The 18,537-nt window shown below is 43.5% G+C and overlaps 1 protein-coding gene across 1 annotated transcript in view; it reads right to left on the reverse strand.

The window, feature by feature from the left end:
* Nucleotides 1–18,537, reverse strand: part of SPTBN5 (spectrin beta, non-erythrocytic 5) — an 83,427-nt gene that overhangs the window by 42,247 nt on the left and 22,643 nt on the right. The window contains exons 20-33 of the mRNA XM_061997925.1: nt 18,320–18,490; nt 18,058–18,222; nt 17,167–17,393; nt 16,585–16,771; nt 15,652–15,852; nt 14,306–14,422; nt 13,601–13,764; nt 12,321–12,453; nt 11,199–11,344; nt 10,407–10,521; nt 8,598–8,708; nt 7,498–7,677; nt 5,035–5,238; nt 3,800–3,949 (exon numbers count right to left, since the gene is read on the reverse strand). Coding sequence (XP_061853909.1) covers nt 3,800–3,949; nt 5,035–5,238; nt 7,498–7,677; nt 8,598–8,708; nt 10,407–10,521; nt 11,199–11,344; nt 12,321–12,453; nt 13,601–13,764; nt 14,306–14,422; nt 15,652–15,852; nt 16,585–16,771; nt 17,167–17,393; nt 18,058–18,222; nt 18,320–18,490 — 2,271 coding nt within the window. The remainder of the gene's footprint in view (nt 1–3,799; nt 3,950–5,034; nt 5,239–7,497; nt 7,678–8,597; nt 8,709–10,406; nt 10,522–11,198; nt 11,345–12,320; nt 12,454–13,600; nt 13,765–14,305; nt 14,423–15,651; nt 15,853–16,584; nt 16,772–17,166; nt 17,394–18,057; nt 18,223–18,319; nt 18,491–18,537) is intronic.

The following is an 18,537-nucleotide window of genomic DNA, read 5'->3' on the forward strand; positions in this document are numbered from 1 at the left end:
GGAAATGTAAAGCTTCATCGAGGCATGGAGCTCTGGCATTTGGCCATTGCACTGCCTGCAGCCTTGTTGAGGTGGGAGAGAATCACAAGGTCCCAGGGATGCACACAGGTTTCTGCTGTGGAGCGTAGAAACAGCTGGAATAGCAGCCAGATCAACATCTAGGCGTGATGTCCAGCTTGGTGGAGCTTTGCAGGGGAGGACATCGGAGGGCAAAGACACAGCAAGCTTCAGGGGATCATCTTTTTCAGGAGAAACACCATCAACTCTTTTCTCCCCTTCTGAATATTGCTTGGAAGATGCAGATGTTGACTGAGTGCCAGAACCCTCATATCCATGGCCCTGAGGGTCATTAGGAGGACTGGAACACCTGGATGTCTCATCAGATGGACTGACACAGCGACCAGCTCTCCCAAAACCTTTCCTCTGGTCTGTGTGTGCCAGGACAACATCTAGCCTTGAACAGTAAGCTCCAGAAGGCAGGCTGCTTGGTGGCGAGCTGGCATTTCCTGGAGCAAGCTCTGCAAGAGGTTGGGTGGTGGGAGGATGCCGTGCTGCTGCTGGCATCTTTTGGAAAGGCCTGTCCCTCACAGCAGGCTCGGAAGGAGGAGGTGGGGTCATTCTGCTGGAAGACAGCATCACTTCCACAGTGGAGATATAGGTTGCTGATGAAAGTTTGCAGCGACGGTCCCTGCATGACATCCTGAAGCTCAGTCCTAAAGGATGCAAAAGCCACAGGAGCTTGCCTTGCCCCCTTGCTTTTAAACCCAACTCCTAATCCCTTTTTCCTTTGCCACTGGAAATTTCCATTCCTCCTCTGAAGCAAAGGAACGAGAGGCGAAGAAACATTCTCCAGCAACCAAAAGAAAGAAACTATAAACTAGAAGCAAGGAAAAAAAGCTCCATTCCAAATAAAAATGCACAACTCTTCTCATCCTGCTCCCACCTCCTGTCACGTCTGCAGAGCCATACGAGCGTGGGATGGGCAGAAAGATAAATGAGGGAGCACGAAGCTCTGCTCCCCGAGCGTTCTGACAGCGAGACTGCAGACAGAGGAGGAGGGAGCCAACAAAACGCCTTCCAGAGACAGCCTGTGAACTCCCTGGGATTTCAGCTGGGGGAAAACAGGAAAGCAGCTAACCTGAGCCATGCATCTGCTGCTGTGAAAAGGTTAGGAGGGAGCAGAGTGTACCAGACACTGCTTCTGCTCAAAATCCAAATTGGGGGTGTTTTGTCTCCTCTTTTTCCACTGTTGCCTGTCTGCACTTGAGCAGCAAGACCTGGGTTTGCAGACTGTGCAATGGCACAGCTCAGCTACTAATAAAAAAACCCCTTTAAAAGATAGATGTTTTCCTAATTTTCTCCACATGTGCTCTATTTTCTTTAGCATAGAACAAGCCTAGAGTAAATTCTGCAGAAACCCTTCAAAGCTTTGAGTAACTTGGATGTAATATAAGACCCTGGCACACAGTCAAACCTGTCACACTGGCACAGGCAGCAGTTCTCAGTAGCAGTCCTTGTTTTAAAACACTCCTCTGTTGCCTTCCTCCTTCCCATGTTTCTTGCTGCTGGGGGAGAGACTCCTAAGGTGTGGGAAGTACTGGGAAAACAGGATCTGAAAATTCTTGGATGGCAGAAGCTGGTTCCCTACACAGGTAGTTTGCAGATATGCAAAGTGAAACGCACATGGCTGAGCTTTGCCTCAAACACAGAGGTGGGAAGAAACACAAGGAGTGGAGAGATTGCTTACAATTGTCTGTCTGATAGGAAGCCTTTTTGAATGAGTCTTTGCTTTTGTCCCTTCTGAAAGCAGCAAATGATAAAACTCCCATTGGGAGGGTGGTTTGAGGGTCTTTAATTGATGCCTTGGGTGAATACTGTTGGAAAAGACTTGAAGGGGCTGCTTTCCTGCTACCCTGCCTGTCTCCCTAGGGAGCAGTGCCTGTGTCACTGTGCAGTCACATTTTACCTCTGTGGTGTAGTAACAGAGCTCAGACCAGAAGGAACAGATTCCTCTTCCAATTGTTCTGCAACTTCAGAGAGGTAAAATGCCAGCTGTGACTAAGGAACCTCAGTTCACTGTCAAATTATATGTGCTGATGAACAAGGCAGGCTGTGGCATCTGCAAGAGAGCTCTTTGGTCCTTGCTGTTTCTGCCTCATTTAGATGGGAGTCCTGCAGCATAGGAATAGTCTGTTTGAAGAACAGTCTCACTTAGGAGATGAGAGAACAAAAGGAATGAGGGAATACAGGGATTCCAGCTGTGGGAGAATCAGAACGGTGTTGCCATTTCACTCCAGGGCCAGGTGTCATCAAGGTGACAAGAATGGACAGCACAGAGTGTGTCATTATGATGGAGGGATGCTGGTACTTCCTCAAAGAAAAAGCTGTTCACACTGAAACCCACCCTGAATGCTCACAGGAGCCATGATATCATGCTGTCAGTGCTCTTGGAGGATTAGGAATCCTTTTTCCTTAATACAAAATCACCCAAAGGTACAATCTCCCTCAGCTTTGCTTCAACCCCTCAGTTTGGCAACCTTCAGCCCACTGATGTGGTTTGCATGCCAAGTCTCAGCACAGTTACAGCAATCCATCTGCACAGGGTGAGTGGAAAAGACATCTGAATTATTGCACTCAGTTTTGCAAGAGCAAATGTCACACCTCAAGCTGGAGACTTTTCAAATAGGTTCACGAATCCCAGAAAGTACAAGAAAGACAAAAGAGGATTTAATAATAGTGAAAAAAAATAACAAGCTATTTCAAGAGCTGCAAAATGATGATGAGAACATCCTTCTGACTCCCTGCATTAACTCTATCAACTCTCCCTTTCCATGAGAGGGCTTTTTGCACTAGCTCATCTTTCTCTACTTTGTGGTATTGTAGAATCATGTAGATTGGAAAAGACCTTTAAGATCAGAGTCCAACCATTCACCCAACACTGCCACGTCCACCAATAAACCACGTCCCTGAGTGCCACGTCTACACATCTTTTAAACACTTCCAGGGATGGTGACTCAACCCCTTCCCTGGGCAGCCTGTTCCAAGGCCTGGAAACCCTTTTGGTGACCAGATTTTCCCCATATCCAATCTAATCTTCCCTGGCACAAGCCAAGGCCTTGCCTTATCACTTGTTACTTGGGAGAGGAGACCAACACCAAACATGAAAGGGAATCTAATATTCCTTACAATCAAATTCTTTTCACAGTTGTTTTTCTCACTTCTGTCATCTGTGTTGTGCAACTGAGAAGTCAATTCCTTCTCCTGGATTAACTCACACTGCCAACATCCATTTTCCACTAGTTGCATTGCACTGGCACTAACCCTCAGCCTTGGGTGAGGTTGCCATCAACACCTACAAAGAAATCTCCTTGTCCTTCTCCAAACCCTCTTTATAATTTCCCTTCTCTCTGAAGCCTATAAAACCATTTGTCAGTGGTTAAGCAGCTGGCAGGCTGAGGTTTGTTTGTAAAGCAAACTAACTCTGGACTGTTGTCTCCCTCTTCTGTTGTGACTCTCATCTGGTAGCTCTTATGTTTGCATGCAATGGATTATCTTTCAGGCAAGGATTATCTATTTGTTTCTGGTTCTGTACCTAAGCTCTGTGAGAAAAGGAGGCCTTGTACATTGCTACAGTCTCCAAGTGATACTACAATGCAAATAATAACAGTAAAAACTGAAAGGTCTACATACAGACCCAAGGATTTGTAGTTGTAGGTGAGCAACGGTGCCACATTCAGTCTGGAACAGTTCAAATCCTTAAAGACTGTAAGTGCTAATTTCAAGTTTGCAATTCACTCACCTCCTGTGAGTTCAGGAGCATGTCCAGGTGGTCCCAGTCCTTGTAGAACATCTGTTCTTGGTGTATTTTCTCCAGCCACTCCTTCTTCTGTTTCCATTCATTGTATACCTTTTCCTTCTCTTCCAACAGAGCCTGTAGCTTCTGCTGAATCTGAACACAATTGCCAAGGAAAAAGTTGTGTTGGTCTTTATATGCCATGGAGCAGGGTAAGGTGGGAGGAGAAGGGATTAAGTGGAGTGGTGGGTAAGCCCCTTAAATGGCAATAAAATTGTCAAACAAGTTCTAGCACTCATATTTGGGCACAGAGATAATCAGAGGTGCCTATGGAGTGAATGGAAGAGTGCTTCATACAGCATATACAGCAGTCCCAGCCAAGAGCAAACAAAGGTAACTGTCTCTCAAATGCACCCTCTAGAATCAAACCTTGATTCTCCATTATATTTAGTCATAACAGTAAAATCATAGCATTTTAAATTGGGATGGGACAGATACTTAGACAAGTTATCAACACAGCAGGTTAGTCAGTGAACACATGCCTCAGTCATAGAATGGTATGGTAGGGGTTGGAAGGGACCTTTAGAGATCATCTAGTCCAACCCCCCTCAATGTCAGACCTTATTAATTCCAGCTTCCAAACTCTGTATCCACAGCCCTTCTATACATGACTCTTTTTTTCTTCCCCTACATTTTTCAACAGGCAAAGGGCTTGAGAGTCAGGAAGATGTTTAGTTACTGTAGTGATACATTGCAACGTTCACCAAATTCTCAGGAAATGGATTGTTCAGATGGGAGAGTGATTTTCATGAACTCTTTTCAGTTCTCTGAAGGTATTCAAGAGACCTGTTCATGAGTTGTCATGGGAGAGAGAAAATAGTAGGTACTGGAGAAGAAATAATGCTTTAAGAATATTAGCAGCTATTTGTCTCGAGTGAACTGGCCTTTTTCTTTCCACCTTTAATATCTGAGGAGTGAAATGTACCAGTATAATGAATTACTATAGAAAACATTTCAAATCATCTTTAAACTCCCTCATTTGTTTGATTTCATTCTTTGGCTGACAGGTTTTTGTCCACCCTGCTCTGGTATAGATACAGCACTGTAATGTGAAGTACAGTGTTTATCTGAAAACCAGTTGGGAGGTTGGTTGAATTATCTCTGTTGCTCAGAACAGAGCAGAATAAGCCCAGGTAAAGTAGATAAATGTGTGTGACTGAACGCAAATGAGTTTCAATTACCTCTTTGGATCCTGTTTCCTCATCTTGCAGGAGTGCTTGTCCCAGCTGTACAACATGACTATACTTCTCTTCTCGTGCTTCAATCTCTGCCAGTAGCTGTTGGTGCTGTGTAAGCCTCAGGCTGCTGGTGGATATGTCCCGAATAGTCTCCTTGGCTCTCATTTCCCTTATTATTTCTGCTGTCCAGGAGAAATAATCCCACACCTGGAAGCCAAGGAAATGTGAGAGGTTAGAGCTGATGCTTGGGTTATGAAGCATGAATATTCACAGAGTGACCATTCAACTTTAAGAAAGAAAACATTTCATCAGAGCTCAGAGGACTTCTATGGATTTAAACAAGGGGAGATAACATGTCTGCAAGAATTCCTACATCCTGTGCTAAATCATACATCTTTTGGAATATCATCATAAAGTCATGTCATATCACATCAAAGACAACACAGTATCATTTATTGTCCTTTAGTCCTTCATTCCTGAAGTGTTTCCTGGTGTTACTCCTTCACAGAGGATAAAACAATCAATCTCACCTTACTTTTCTGTTTGGCTGCTACAAGTCTATTCAAAACTGAAGTTGTACACATATTCTAAAAGGAGGCTGAGAAATAGTAAATGAAAACCAAGCACACTCAGACTAAAAGAGGTCAAGCACAGGTCAGAAGAAATTGCTTGTGCATATGGGGTATGCAGATTCAGCTCTTCCTTCGTGGAACTGAATGACTGAGGTTAGCCCAGGAACATAGTTCTGGAAGGAGCAAGGATGCAATGCTGCTTTACTTTCAAGAGGATGGAGCCAGGCTGAAAATACAGTCACCTGGCTTGGTCATTTTGTTACATAACATTAAGAAGCACCTTAGTGACTGTGTAGCTCTCTATTAAGCACTGACAGATTTATCCATTTTTAAGCTGGCCATTGATTTTAAAGGACATGTTGCCAGTGTAAGAAATGGGCCACAGATTTACTGTTCAGACCACAAGCTGCATGACAGATTTGAGGTAAAATTCAGACCAAACTATTTTCTCTGGTTCCAGGAATAAATAGGAAGAAGCACCCCCACTAAAAGGACATTTTCTATCTGAAGTCAATCACTAAATTTATGGCATGTATTACAAACCAAATCAATAACAACATGAACTCTGAATGGCTACATTTTAAGGGCTAAACCCATCAAGATCCATCTCCTGATGAATGTGTTCCCAGGCTGAAGACCTCAAGATTCTAATATATGGTAGAAGAATACATGCTATATGTATTGTTGTTATGGCTTGTTCTTACTGTCATTTCTAGATACTGTCAGAAAGACAGTGGAGAAATTAACTGTGCACCTACATCACTAAGGTAACTCAAGTAGACATGTTCTAATTACTTTTATCTCCCCATCAACAGTTCTGCACAAGATAATGGATTTTAAGAGTTAAAAACCAAACCAACATGCCATAAGGATACTTTGTGTCTAAATATACAATCCATTTTGGGGTGAAATTTGACAGGTAATGCCAGTTTGAACACTTTTGAGAGACTTAGAGTGGATTAGTCTAATGTGTAGAAGCCTCTCATGCTGACACAGAACCATCATGTACACTCTGTTATGGTCTTGATCCCAGCTAACAACCTTAAGGCCAACTTGTGGGAAGGGTTTTTCCCAGGTGAGTATACTCTCAATATTCTTTGCATTCCAGCAAATACAGAAACAGAGTGTGAATTACCAGTTAACTGTAATTGATACTGAAGTTTCACCTGGAACAGCTCAAGAGTACACAGAATGCAAAGGTACTCTAGAAATCTACTTCAGTAACTTCCATCATGATAAAAAGGGAGCCTCTTTGCTAGTTTAGTACCTGCTATTACCGTACTTGGCAGCAGAAAGCTATTAACTTGTAGCTTGAGTGCCTTCAGTGGGGCTGCTGACATTCACAAAGTGTTCTGTGGCAAATCACAGCTTGGTGACCTACTGAGTTCTTTGGAATCAAAACACTGTGCATTGTAGATGATGATATTTTGCTGATATATGCATGTCATTGTGTTGAAGCAACTTAAGGCATTACTGCAAAGACCAGTGAGGTGTATTTGCTACGTGCCATGACTAACTGAGGAGTGTTGCATGCTCTGAGAACAAACTTGTAGCCATTACAAATAGATGTCTAACAGCTATTTGAATCACTCTTACTCAGTGGGGACTGAAGAGTCTCTGAAAAGACTACTGCAGAGTGATGACTGTTTCTGACACCTCTCAATTACCTGTACACAGCTGCAGACAAGCTTTCCACACCACAGAGGTAAAAGATCCTTATCCTTTAACACCTTTCTGAATAACTACAAGCACTTAAACATGTGATTAATAACACAGCACCTGCAGCCATTTACATCAGCTTCTGTGGCTTGGAAGCACATCTATGATTCACACAGACTGAAGGCAGCTTTTCCTGTGTACTAATTAGCAATGGACAGGGGGCAGAAGCACTTACATGTGCCTGGAACTGGTAAAGCTGTAATGCTTGCTCCAGAAGTTTCTTGCGCAGTTCCACTTTAGCCTTGAGGGCTTTCCACTTGGTCACTATTGCCTGCTGCCTTCCTTTCAGATCTTCCACCTGCTTCTTCGAGCAATGGATCAGCACACGGTCTGCAGAGTGGATCAGCTCCTGCAGCTGTACACAGAGAGGAGAGAAGAGGGTAGGAAAGGCAGAGATCCAGCTAATGTCACAGTTCTAAGTTGTGGTAAGGGCTGTGTTAATCGTACATGAAAGTACAATTCAAGCAATGTTTTCTGACCTAACTTTTCTCATGCTGAACAGAAGGGGCCCTCATTTCAGTTCTGTGGAATACCAGTGCCATCCAGCGTTGGTTAAGGCTCATTACAACGGTGTTTTTTCCCAGAGGCAGGCAGATTTTGTTTCTCCTTTTTGTTGTACCATTTATCACACGAGTTACACAAATAATAGCTAAGCATACCTTGTTTTCCTGGGTGACCACATCGACTAACTGTCATTACATTCTGTTCATGCATGTCTCATGCTCCTTTACTTTTAAAAGTAGCAAGCAGCTGATGGGATCAATTCTAGTGTTACCTGTCACGAGGCTGAGACATGAGGCCACTAAGAAACGACACTGGGCAGTAATTTCAGTATAACATGTGCCATGTTAACTATACCATAACACTAAACAAAAGCATGAAGAGAAAACTCATACTAGTTATATTAGTCTAATTGAAGTTAAGCAAATCTATATACAGGGAAGCTTGCTGAAACAACAGCTGCTCTCATGAGCTGCATCTTTTCACGAGTTCATGTGGTGAGTCCCATCCTTCTTTCTCACTGTCCAATTTCTATCCCTTTACACTTGCTGAAAATTCCAGACTGCTACTCCATCCTTCCTTCTATAATTCTCTGTAGCTAATCCATGCATTTTGTGTTCAAGTAATCTAATCTAATCCTAATCCTTAAAGATTCCCAGGCTCTCATGGAGAGCCTGCAATCATTTCAATCAAAATACCAAATTATTGTTATTGTGGTTGTCTTGGAACCCTGAATGATGGCTACACAGTAAAGGCACAAATGACTTCTCTTACCTGCTGCTCATTGCCAGAAAGCTCGTGCTCCAGGGCCACGTGGTTCCGAAGCTGGGTTTGCACACCTCTCAAATCCTTAGCAACGTCATCTGGAATACTTTTGGACTTCTCCTAGAAGGAAGCAATAACAGAAAGCTTTGTTACCTTCTGCTTCCCAGAAAAACAACCTACACAAACCCACTTTAGTCATTTTGTGCAGCACAGCTCATACTGCAGAGTTAAGGACATTCTGGGTTACTCAACTGTGATAGGCAAAGGATGCCAAAAAAATCAGACCTAGTGCATCTGTCCCACTAACTCACTTGTAAGTATGTCAGTGATTCAGCTGCCCAACAGGACTATGAGAGATGAAGGTTTAAGCCTTTCCTTAATGAGACAATACAGGAGAATGTCATACAGGCTTTGAGGTGGGAATCAATGTTAAAGAGTTACTGCAGTGACATACAGTGAATTATTCAAGTAGCAGTAACAACCAACAGTTTCAGGTCACTCTTTGGGGTACAGGTGCTTTATCTGTGAAGCACCTTTAGACAAAAAAATTAGTCACACATGCTCAGGAAAGATGAATGACACATCATACATGCAAAGAAAGATTATTGCAAACATGAGGGGAACTGAGACACCATCATACAAAAGGAGACTGACACATTTATCTAGCTCGACAAACGTTCTGATTTAGTTGTGAAGCAGACGTGCACTGGGAATACAGTGAGCAAAAAGAAAGGGCTTGCAGCTGGAGGACAGCACTGTTGCTGAAATAAAACACTTACAAACTTGGCCAGGTCAGTTTAGGTGAAAATTAGAAGAAAGTTTCTAAGCAGGGGAGAAATGCATTTCTGTAACAGATTCACAGGCTGCCTTGGAGCACCAAAAGTGCCTCTTTGGAAGGTGCTGTAAAAGGTGATGCATGTTTTAGTTGCCTATGATGACACTTGAGTTCTATTCCTATGAGAAATGGCCTTCCCTGATAGACATCTGACAAGGGTACAGAGGAAGAGATGGGCAAGATAACTGAAGTACACACTGTGATGCAAGAGGTGTGTATTGGGTTGCCTGGACTCAACTCAGCTGGTCTGCGAAGTGTTCCTGAACTACCACTTGTCGTTGCCACAGAATTAGCTACTTCATCACTAAAGTTAAGTATGCACCAGGTTCTGAAAAGCCCAGCCTGTACACAGTGAAATATGATGTTTGGTTTTCCATTCATGGCAGGGAAAGAAAACATGAATAGCATAGTTGAATAAGGCAGCCTCTGCCAGCCCAAGCAGGCAGAAAAATCTACTGCACGTAACCTAAACAAAGCCACGTTGCCTGCAAACAGTGGAAGCTCTATTGGATCACTGCCTTTGGTACACACCTGCATTAGGGAAACCACATCTTTCATTACAGCAAGGTTGTGGTTTCTTCATTAAATTCTTCAGGATGTTTAGATACAGAAGCTTGATGATTTTCATTGTGACTTCTCCCCCAGTTTTTACACTGGGACTGTTTGAAATTATTGCCACTACTGGGCACTGAAGTAAGTGGAAAAGATTTTTGGCCCAGCTTTTTGCATCAGGTCACATGATTTGCCTGACAACCTTTCAGGCTAATGGTGGCTGTAATCCAAATTCCTTTTTTTTTACAGGACAGTTCTTTCTTCAGCACACAAAGCTACAACAGTGTATGAAGAAGAATCAGTGAGGCGGGAAACAGTTCTTAGAAAGGCTTGATGGCTTCAAACAACATTACTATATGCATTGTACTGCAAGACATATTAAGCTGAAACAAAGTTCCCTTTATATAAGACTTCCACATGAGTTTTTTTACCTCAATGTGGGCCAAAGCATCTGTCAGATCTTGGTAACACTTGTGAATTGCCTCAGCATCTCTGAGCCGCTCTCCTCGTAATCTGGTAGCTTCCAACAGCTCCTCCCAGGAGTTCCTACAAGGAAGCATGGGGAGAAGAACCACGTTAAACATTCAAAGGAGGAGTAAAGGAGATGAGCAGTCTGAAGAAAGACTGTAAACAAGACCTCCTGTTACTCTGATTTCATTCCTGCCATTGAATTCTGTTGGAGTGATTCTCTGAGGATCAGCATGTGTGTCTCACCCTGCTCTATGTCCTCCTGTTTGGTCCTATATAAGTCCTATATAAGGGTGCCCCTCTCCAATATGCTTTTCAAGTTTTATATGCAGGACTTGGAGGGCTGAGTCAGACCCTACTATTCCTTCATGCTTCTGTTTGGAGACAGTTTGGGCTGATGCCAGACACAAGAAGCTCAGATGTATGAATGTTTTTCTCCCCTCGAAAATCAAAAGCAATAAAGGAGTAACCAAACTCCTAGGCTTCCAGTTAGGTGATCCTGTTTCAAAGGGCAAAGGAAGCTCACTCATTTCTTACTCATAAAGCACCTCTGATGTGATTTACAAGAAGCCAAATCTGCAGCAGGTCATGTCTGCATTATAGTGGTCTATTTTTGAGTGAGGCACGGCAGCAGCTCTCATCAGCGAGCAAACCACGTATCTGGAGCTAGACAACAGGGAGGACAAACCTTATCCTTTTCCAGTGCCTCCTTCTCGAGAGTGAATTGTAAGGGCAAAGCATGATGAAGTTCCTACCTTAGCTCTTTCTGCTTCTGTCGAATTTCCCAGGACCCAGAATGCCCACAGCTCAGCAAGTTGTCTGCGAGCTGCTGGCAAGCCACAACTCTCTTCCCAGCTGCTTCCAGTTGGTGTCTGAATGTGTCATATCTGGCACAAAGTTGCTGTTGAAGGAAAAACAACAATAGCAAAAAGGCATTTGGAGTGCTCTCCCTTTCCAAACATACCTGCTGAGCTATCAGAACATGACCAAAAGACAGGTAATAAGCTGATCAGACTTGGAGGTGGAGAAACTGCAGGGAATGGCTGGATTTTAGCTCCAAAGAACAGAAGGAGCTACAAACTATTAGCAAAGCCTGAGGTTTGTGATGCAGATGGTAGGCAGAAACGTTCTTACCAGGGACAGAAACAAACATTCAGCATACAATGCATTATTTAAAGGGTATGTTTCCACTTCACAGAATCACAGAATGGTGGGGGTTGGAAGGGATCTTTAGAGATCATCCAGCCCAAACCCCATGTCAAAGCAGCTCCCACCTAGATCAGGTCCCACAGGGATGTGTCCAGGCGGGTTTGGAAACCTCCAGAGAGGGAGCCTCCACAGCCTCCCTGAGCAGCCTGGGCCAGGGCTGGGGAACCCAAAGCTGGATACAGGACTCTAGATGAGACTTCATCAGGGCAGAGTAGAGGGGGAGGAGAACCTCCCTCAACTTGCTGCTCACACTCTTCTTGATGCCCCCAGGATGCCATTGGCTTCTTGGCCACGAGGGCACGTTGCTGGCTCATGGTTAGTTGTTTATCAACCAGCACTCCCCAGGTCTCTCTCTGCAGAGCTGCTCTCCAGCAGGTCACCCCCAGCCTGTGCTGGTGCAGGGGGTTGTTCCAAAATGCAGGACTCTGCACTTGCCCTTCACTTCATGAAAGCAAATGTGTGTTCAATACTATGCCTGAATAATATAGCTCAGCCTCCATGGTAACAGAATGTAAGTGTTGGGTGATGCTGTCTGCCTGTCATACAAATCAATCCTCCCCATGATTCTTCACCCTTTTCTCTTCCCATCTTTGAGCTGTTTATACTTATTTTTTACTCTGTCTTTTTTAGTCTCACTACCTACAGTTTGGTTACTCAACAAAACTTACCAAGACATGTTCATAATCATTTCCACAGTCTTCAGAGCTGGCTGTTTGTTTCTGCTGAGAGATCCAGTCTTGCAGATCTTCGTATTCTCGTAGAAACTCATGCAAAACAAGAGTCTCATCCAGCTTCTTCCCTCTGTTGGGAGAAGGAGACAATACAAATAGATCACAGGAATATAAGAGGAAGGCAATCAGTAACTTGCTTCCTAGTAACCTCCAAAACCTCTCACCATCAGGACTCAGCCTGTTTAATTGAAAGAGCTGACAGGAATATTCCAGGAAAGATAAACCTGGCTCCTTTGTTTGAATCACAAGTGCTCATCACAAGAGATTGTAAACTGCTCAGAGAGTCAAGACCACCAAGGAGAATGCAGGTCAGGGATACAAACCAGAGCACCAATAAAGGCACCATAAGGTCCAGGTTTAACATTAAGCACGAACATTTCTGTGTTCAACACACAAGCATCTTGAGATTTCTACACTGTTTCCTTTTCTGAACATTTCATTCACAAGGTTGATGCTTTGCCTTTTTAAATTGTAAACAAGAATAAACCCAAAAGGTAAGATATCAATATTTCCTCTAGGCTTCATGACTCTAATGTTCAGACTCATTTATTTGTCATTCTGCTTGCAGAGACCCATTTCTTTGCTGAGTGGAGGAGTAACCTACACTGTTGGGATATTTGTTCCTTCCAGGCAAGAAATCACAAGTGTTTTGTAAAAGCCCTGCCTACAAGCAAACTGTCCTGTTGTAAACATCTTACTGTAACAATAACAGAAAGGAAGTGAAATGAAAAGCAAATGACTCATTAAAGAATAAAACCTTTCCTATAGCAACACAGCCACTGGGCACAAAGAGAAGTGTAACTGTAATCATCTCCCTTCTGCTGTGTAATGAATTAAGTCACTTTTGAAACAGTATTAAAGAAACCTTTTAAAAGCATTTTTTTTCCCCCCTTTTAATAGGAGATTACAAATACCACAAAGGCAAATCAGAATCTGGCATCTCAAGCCACTTTACAGGAGGGATGATGAAGGGTTGAGGAAATTTAGGGGCTTCCAATTCTTAATATGCAGCAAAAGTCTCTGAATAAAATGTAGAGTTCTTGCTTAGCAGTAAGCAGAAGGTCATAGGTGCACAGAAATCTGGTCCAGAAATAAGCAATTTCCTAAAGACAGCTGAAAACAGGGGAGATAATAGTGAGGCAACTGAAGACATCCTTTACTGAGTTCAGTGGGCTTTGAATCAAATCTCAGATACAAGGATTAGTTCTAGTTGATACCTTGCTGCTGCTAGTTCCTGGAGCTCTTGAAGTCTTGAATGAGCTTGTTCCTTTGGTGCATCAACCTCAACATACTGGATGGAGCCCACAAGAGGAAGACTTTGGGCACTTTCACTCAGTTCTTTCATCAAATTTTGGTAAATGGCAATCTCATGCTCCAGTGCCTGGAGGAGAAAAGAGTGAATTGAAAGCCAACTGTCCAAAATATCCATTGTTTGAACTTTTGCACCAGCTTACAGTGTAGTCACTGAGACAATAAAAGAGGATGAAGACTTTCTGCAAGCATATGACATGTCCAGGACATGTCAGAGAAAAGTATTCATAGGAAAGTATTTTTTGAGCATTATTTTAGGGTTATTATTCAGAGAAAAGTATTCCTGGGATAATATTCTATCTGCATCTTTGATTCTGAGGGGGAAAAAAAGGCTTCTGCATGCATCTGTTGAGACTGAAAAGCAGGTATCAGGTCATGGTTAGTTGTGGCCTCAGAAAAATAAGCTGAGAATATTCACCATTCTCCTTTTCCCCCAAATTCCACTTTTTTTTTACAGTCACATTAGTAAGATGCATTAATCTTTTCTACCAAGTCCATTTACAAGTAGACATGCATCAATGCAAAGCATCTTGCAGACAGACGGTCACTGATGAGTCAGAATTCTTTACAGCTACAGATTGACCAGAAGATCAGGCTAAGGAGAGAAATACCTTATGTTTCTTGAGGAGTTTCAGTGTTCCATCTTCGTCCTTACCATAGTCCTTGCTTGTCACAAGTGGGTATTTTTCTGCTACCCAAGCCTCCATGTCTGAAGTGTTCATTAAGAACTATCAATTAAAGAGAAAGCAAATTAGTTTCTACCTCATCTTTCAAAATACTCATGTCATTTTTTTCCACCTAATGCCTTCTAAATGGAGGCTGCACTGTAGGATTTACTGTGATGTTTTATTGAGTAACCAATAAAGAGTGTTTAGTTCCAAGAATTACTATTCCACACTGATGTTCTGTCAAATCATACAAAGGTGAAGGAGGCTACAAGGTGGAAGAATTCAGTGCAGGATAACTAAGGTCTTCTCAAGGCATCAAAGCTCAAGTTGTCTCACTTTTCTTTCTTCACATCACTATCCTCACTTGACACTTCTTTTACCTTATTGAGTAAGGGTAGGGGCTAACTGTATACAACCAGTGTGCTGTTTCTCCTTGCCTTTCCCCTGAAGTTCAAACCACCTGCAAGAATCAGGCTCCACAAAACCTTTTTATAAACCTAATAAAGTTTTTATAGATACAGGAAACAAGAGACAGATGCTCAGATTCCAGAGGGAAGGTACTTTAGGTGGGCCTGTGAACTCTGTGTGAATGCTGTTTAGGTCTGTGACACTGTCAGTGTTGTGTGAATAACTGCACTCCTACCCAACCCACTGAGCACAGAAAAATGGGGTTATGGAGATAAACATTTGCATTTTTTAATGCAAAAGCTTAATGTAAAGGTCCAGTATCTTGCTGAAAATCACAGAATCTGAAGGGTTGGAAGGGACCTCAGAACATCATTTAGTCCAACCCCCCTGTCAGAGCAGGACCTAGGGCCAGAAGCCCTATCTTGTTCTGAGAGCAAACAAGTGTTACCAGTTTCTCAGTATTAATTTGTGCCTGGAACATTGTTGCCTGGAATGAAAGATTGGATGGCACAAGACATCCCTTCTTTTCTCAATTCCTTGTCATAATTCTCCAGTGTGAAGAGCCAGTTCAGGATCTATTGCGTTACCTCAGGCAGAGCCTGAGGCTGTATAAAGCTTGAGAAAGGAGCTACTACTAGGAGAAATGTGTGTTCTCTACACAGCCATAAGGGATATGTAGAGGTCAAGGCAAACCTCTAGAGCAGCAGGGCTAGGCTGAGAGCTGTATTCAGCTATGCAATCCAGCCCTCCATTCCCATGGGTCTGGTCTCAAGCAAGTGAATACTACTCCCACCAAAGCTCTTCTCTTCTTTGCTTGAGCACTTTGGTCCCCTCATGTGTCTGAAGAAGCTACTGTGTAAGGACTTTGCTGTAATTTGTACCTCCTGGAAGCCAACTGAGTGCTGCAGCTGCTTCATCCTCTCCTCACAGGCCTTCTCCAAGCCCTGCCAGGCAGTCACAAGTTCCTGGCATTTCTCACTTATTTTCTGAGCTGATGGGTGCTGGCCTACAACCATTGTCTTTCCTTTATCCAGGACCCTCTGGACTTGTTGTTTGTGAGCATTCACTTCTGCCTGCAGTTCCTGGGAATGGGATAAAAGAAAAAAATAGGAATAAAGGAAGGGTGTGTGAGGATGAAGAAATTCTACATGCTGCTCCTCCTAAGCAAAACTTGCAGTTGCTGACAGTGGGCAGAGTACAGCCAGTGAACACAAGCACTGTCTGTTTCTACAGCAGCCGTAGCCTCAGCCACTGGTCCCAGCCCTACTCGTATAATGCTCTGCTCTCGGTGGTGCCATGGAGGGAGGAGATGAGTCTGTAAGGTGGGAGCACTTTAACTTCCCTCCACCCTCAGCATTACTCATCAAACTCCTTGGCCTGGTGCTCTGAGCTGGTCTTACCCCTTCTCCTTGCTGTGCACCTGCCCTTTCCTCTGCCCAGCAGCCAGGGAGGTTTGTGAGGTGGAACAGGGCAAGGACTGAGACACAAAACTGGGGAACTCAAAACAGCTTTTAGCCCAGTTTTAATGGGAAGAGCTACAAAACTTCTCAGAATAATGTTACTGCAGAATATGACAAATTTTGCAGTTCCCACAGGAATTCCATGTTTGCTCTGAAAACCATCACCACATTGCTGACTTGTCTCAATCCACTGGAACCATTTTAGCTGGGCTAGTGCTGCAATCACTGAACATACTCTTTGAAAGTGTGGCAATACATTTGCAACAGCCTGAAGGTAAAGGAGAACCGTGCAGGGGCTGGCTTGCAGGCTGAGGTGAAATGCAATCAAGTTATACACTTGATTAAAGGAGTTACCTTGTGTTTTTGCAGCAGGCTTTGAGCCACATCCAAGGACTTCCCACAGTTGGTGGAATGGGCAATTGCCAACCTCTCATTAATCCAGTTCAGTTCCATGTCATGATCGTGGTAGAACTCGTAGAGATCCACTGCAGCTTCAAGTAGCTTACGCTTCTCATCAAGGGGTGCTTGCAAAGACTCAAACCTGGGAGTCACCCATCAAACACATGTTAAACCAAAGCTTCACCCTGACTCTGCCAAGTGAATTAGGCAATGGCAGCACTGTGAAGGTGATAAAACACTGGACACTTCTTTGCAGTTAGATGTCCATGGTTAGTGCACACACAAGGATCCCTTCTCCAGAAGGCTACTTCTGGCTTGTACAATAAGCATAAGAGGCAAAGGAACTGACACTTCTGAAGCCTTAGGTTTGTCCTGTGATAGTTTAAGGAAATAGTCACTATTGAAGTCACAAGGGGTGGAGACAACAAAAGAATCATAGAATGGTGGGGTTGGAAGGGACCTCTAGAGATCATCGAGTCCAACCCCCCTGCAGCAGCAGGTTCACTTAGGTCAGGTCGCATAGCAATGCCACTTTACCTTCTCAGGTATTTCTGTGTTTCATCCAGAATCCTCTGGGAGTCAAAATGGTTGGTGGCCATTTTCCTTGCATGAGATACAATAGAGTTCATTTTCTCTGCCAGCTCATGGGTCTCTTTTTCCAGCTGCCTGTGTTGCTTGAGTAGGTCACGGCTGGAGCGCAGATCGTGGCCTGTCTCGGATTCCTGGAGAACTTTCTCGATTTTCTCTATCTTCTTTTTGGCATCCTGCCGGGAAAAAAAGTTTACAGGACACTGGTATTGACCTTTTAATGGCATTTTCTTTCACTCAGCTCCTCCCATGACACAATTTTTAAGGTCACGGGTTTTTTATTCCTGGTAATGTGACGGTCAGGTGTCTTTAAGAGACTTCTCCTGGAAGTATTTTGTTTTGGAGGACTTTCTGAGACACTAAAACAGTGTCTTTGGACTATATCAGTGACACAAGACAAAAAAAAATCAACCAGACTTCAAAGACTTCAGATCATAGCTACAGCACGACAACAGTTCTGTGAGATAATGGTATCAAAACAGTTGCACAGCACATTGTTCCTCTTCTGCAATTTGCCTTCAGGACAATGTAATTAACACAGTGCCATGACTCCAAGCCCTAAAGAGACTTCAAGCAAGCAGTTGTGCTTGCACAGAATTGATTCATACAGAGAATACTGATTGTTTCAGTCACATAGGTGCACTGCTGAGCCTGAGTTCAGCAGTCTTGGTGCTGTACTGGCACTGTTACCCTGCTCATAGCTTTGGAGTTTCCTCTCCTGAGACTGTAGCCAGAATGGACACTTTAAACACAGATGTATCTGGATGACATTCTGCTCATTTATGAGCACTACACAACAGAGGAACCAGGCTCCTAGGCCATTCCACATCACCTCCTGACCTGGAGCAGCTCCATGAGCTGTTCTTGCTGTCCAGCTTGTCTCAGCTTGTCACCTCTCTCTATCATCTTGCCATACAATTCCTTCCACTTTTTTTGAAGCTCTGACATCTTCTCCCGGATAGAAACTGCAGCGTAATGGTTGTCTTGAATCAGTTGATTTCCTTTCTGGAGAAACACAGCACATCAATGGGTTTTTTTGAGCAGATCAGTGTCTATGAAGCTTGGGACAAGATGGAAGACCTAGCCTTGAAACAGCCTTCACCTTTATCAGTGTTGCAAAGTGCTCCTCATTAGCCATCATTTCCTTCTCAGCAGCCTCATGCCACTTCAGTTTGCGTAGAACATTTGTTGGATCACGATAGGACTCATCTGATGCAATCTTGTACTTCTCTTCCATCCATATCAAAAGCTCAGCAGCATCACGATTAAACTCCTTAGAGAAACAAAGGGGATTAACTTGATTTGACTTCTGAATCTGAG

The sequence above is a fragment of the Colius striatus genome, chromosome 6 (assembly GCF_028858725.1).
Source record: "Colius striatus isolate bColStr4 chromosome 6, bColStr4.1.hap1, whole genome shotgun sequence".
In the NCBI taxonomy this organism is placed as follows: domain Eukaryota; kingdom Metazoa; phylum Chordata; class Aves; order Coliiformes; family Coliidae; genus Colius; species Colius striatus.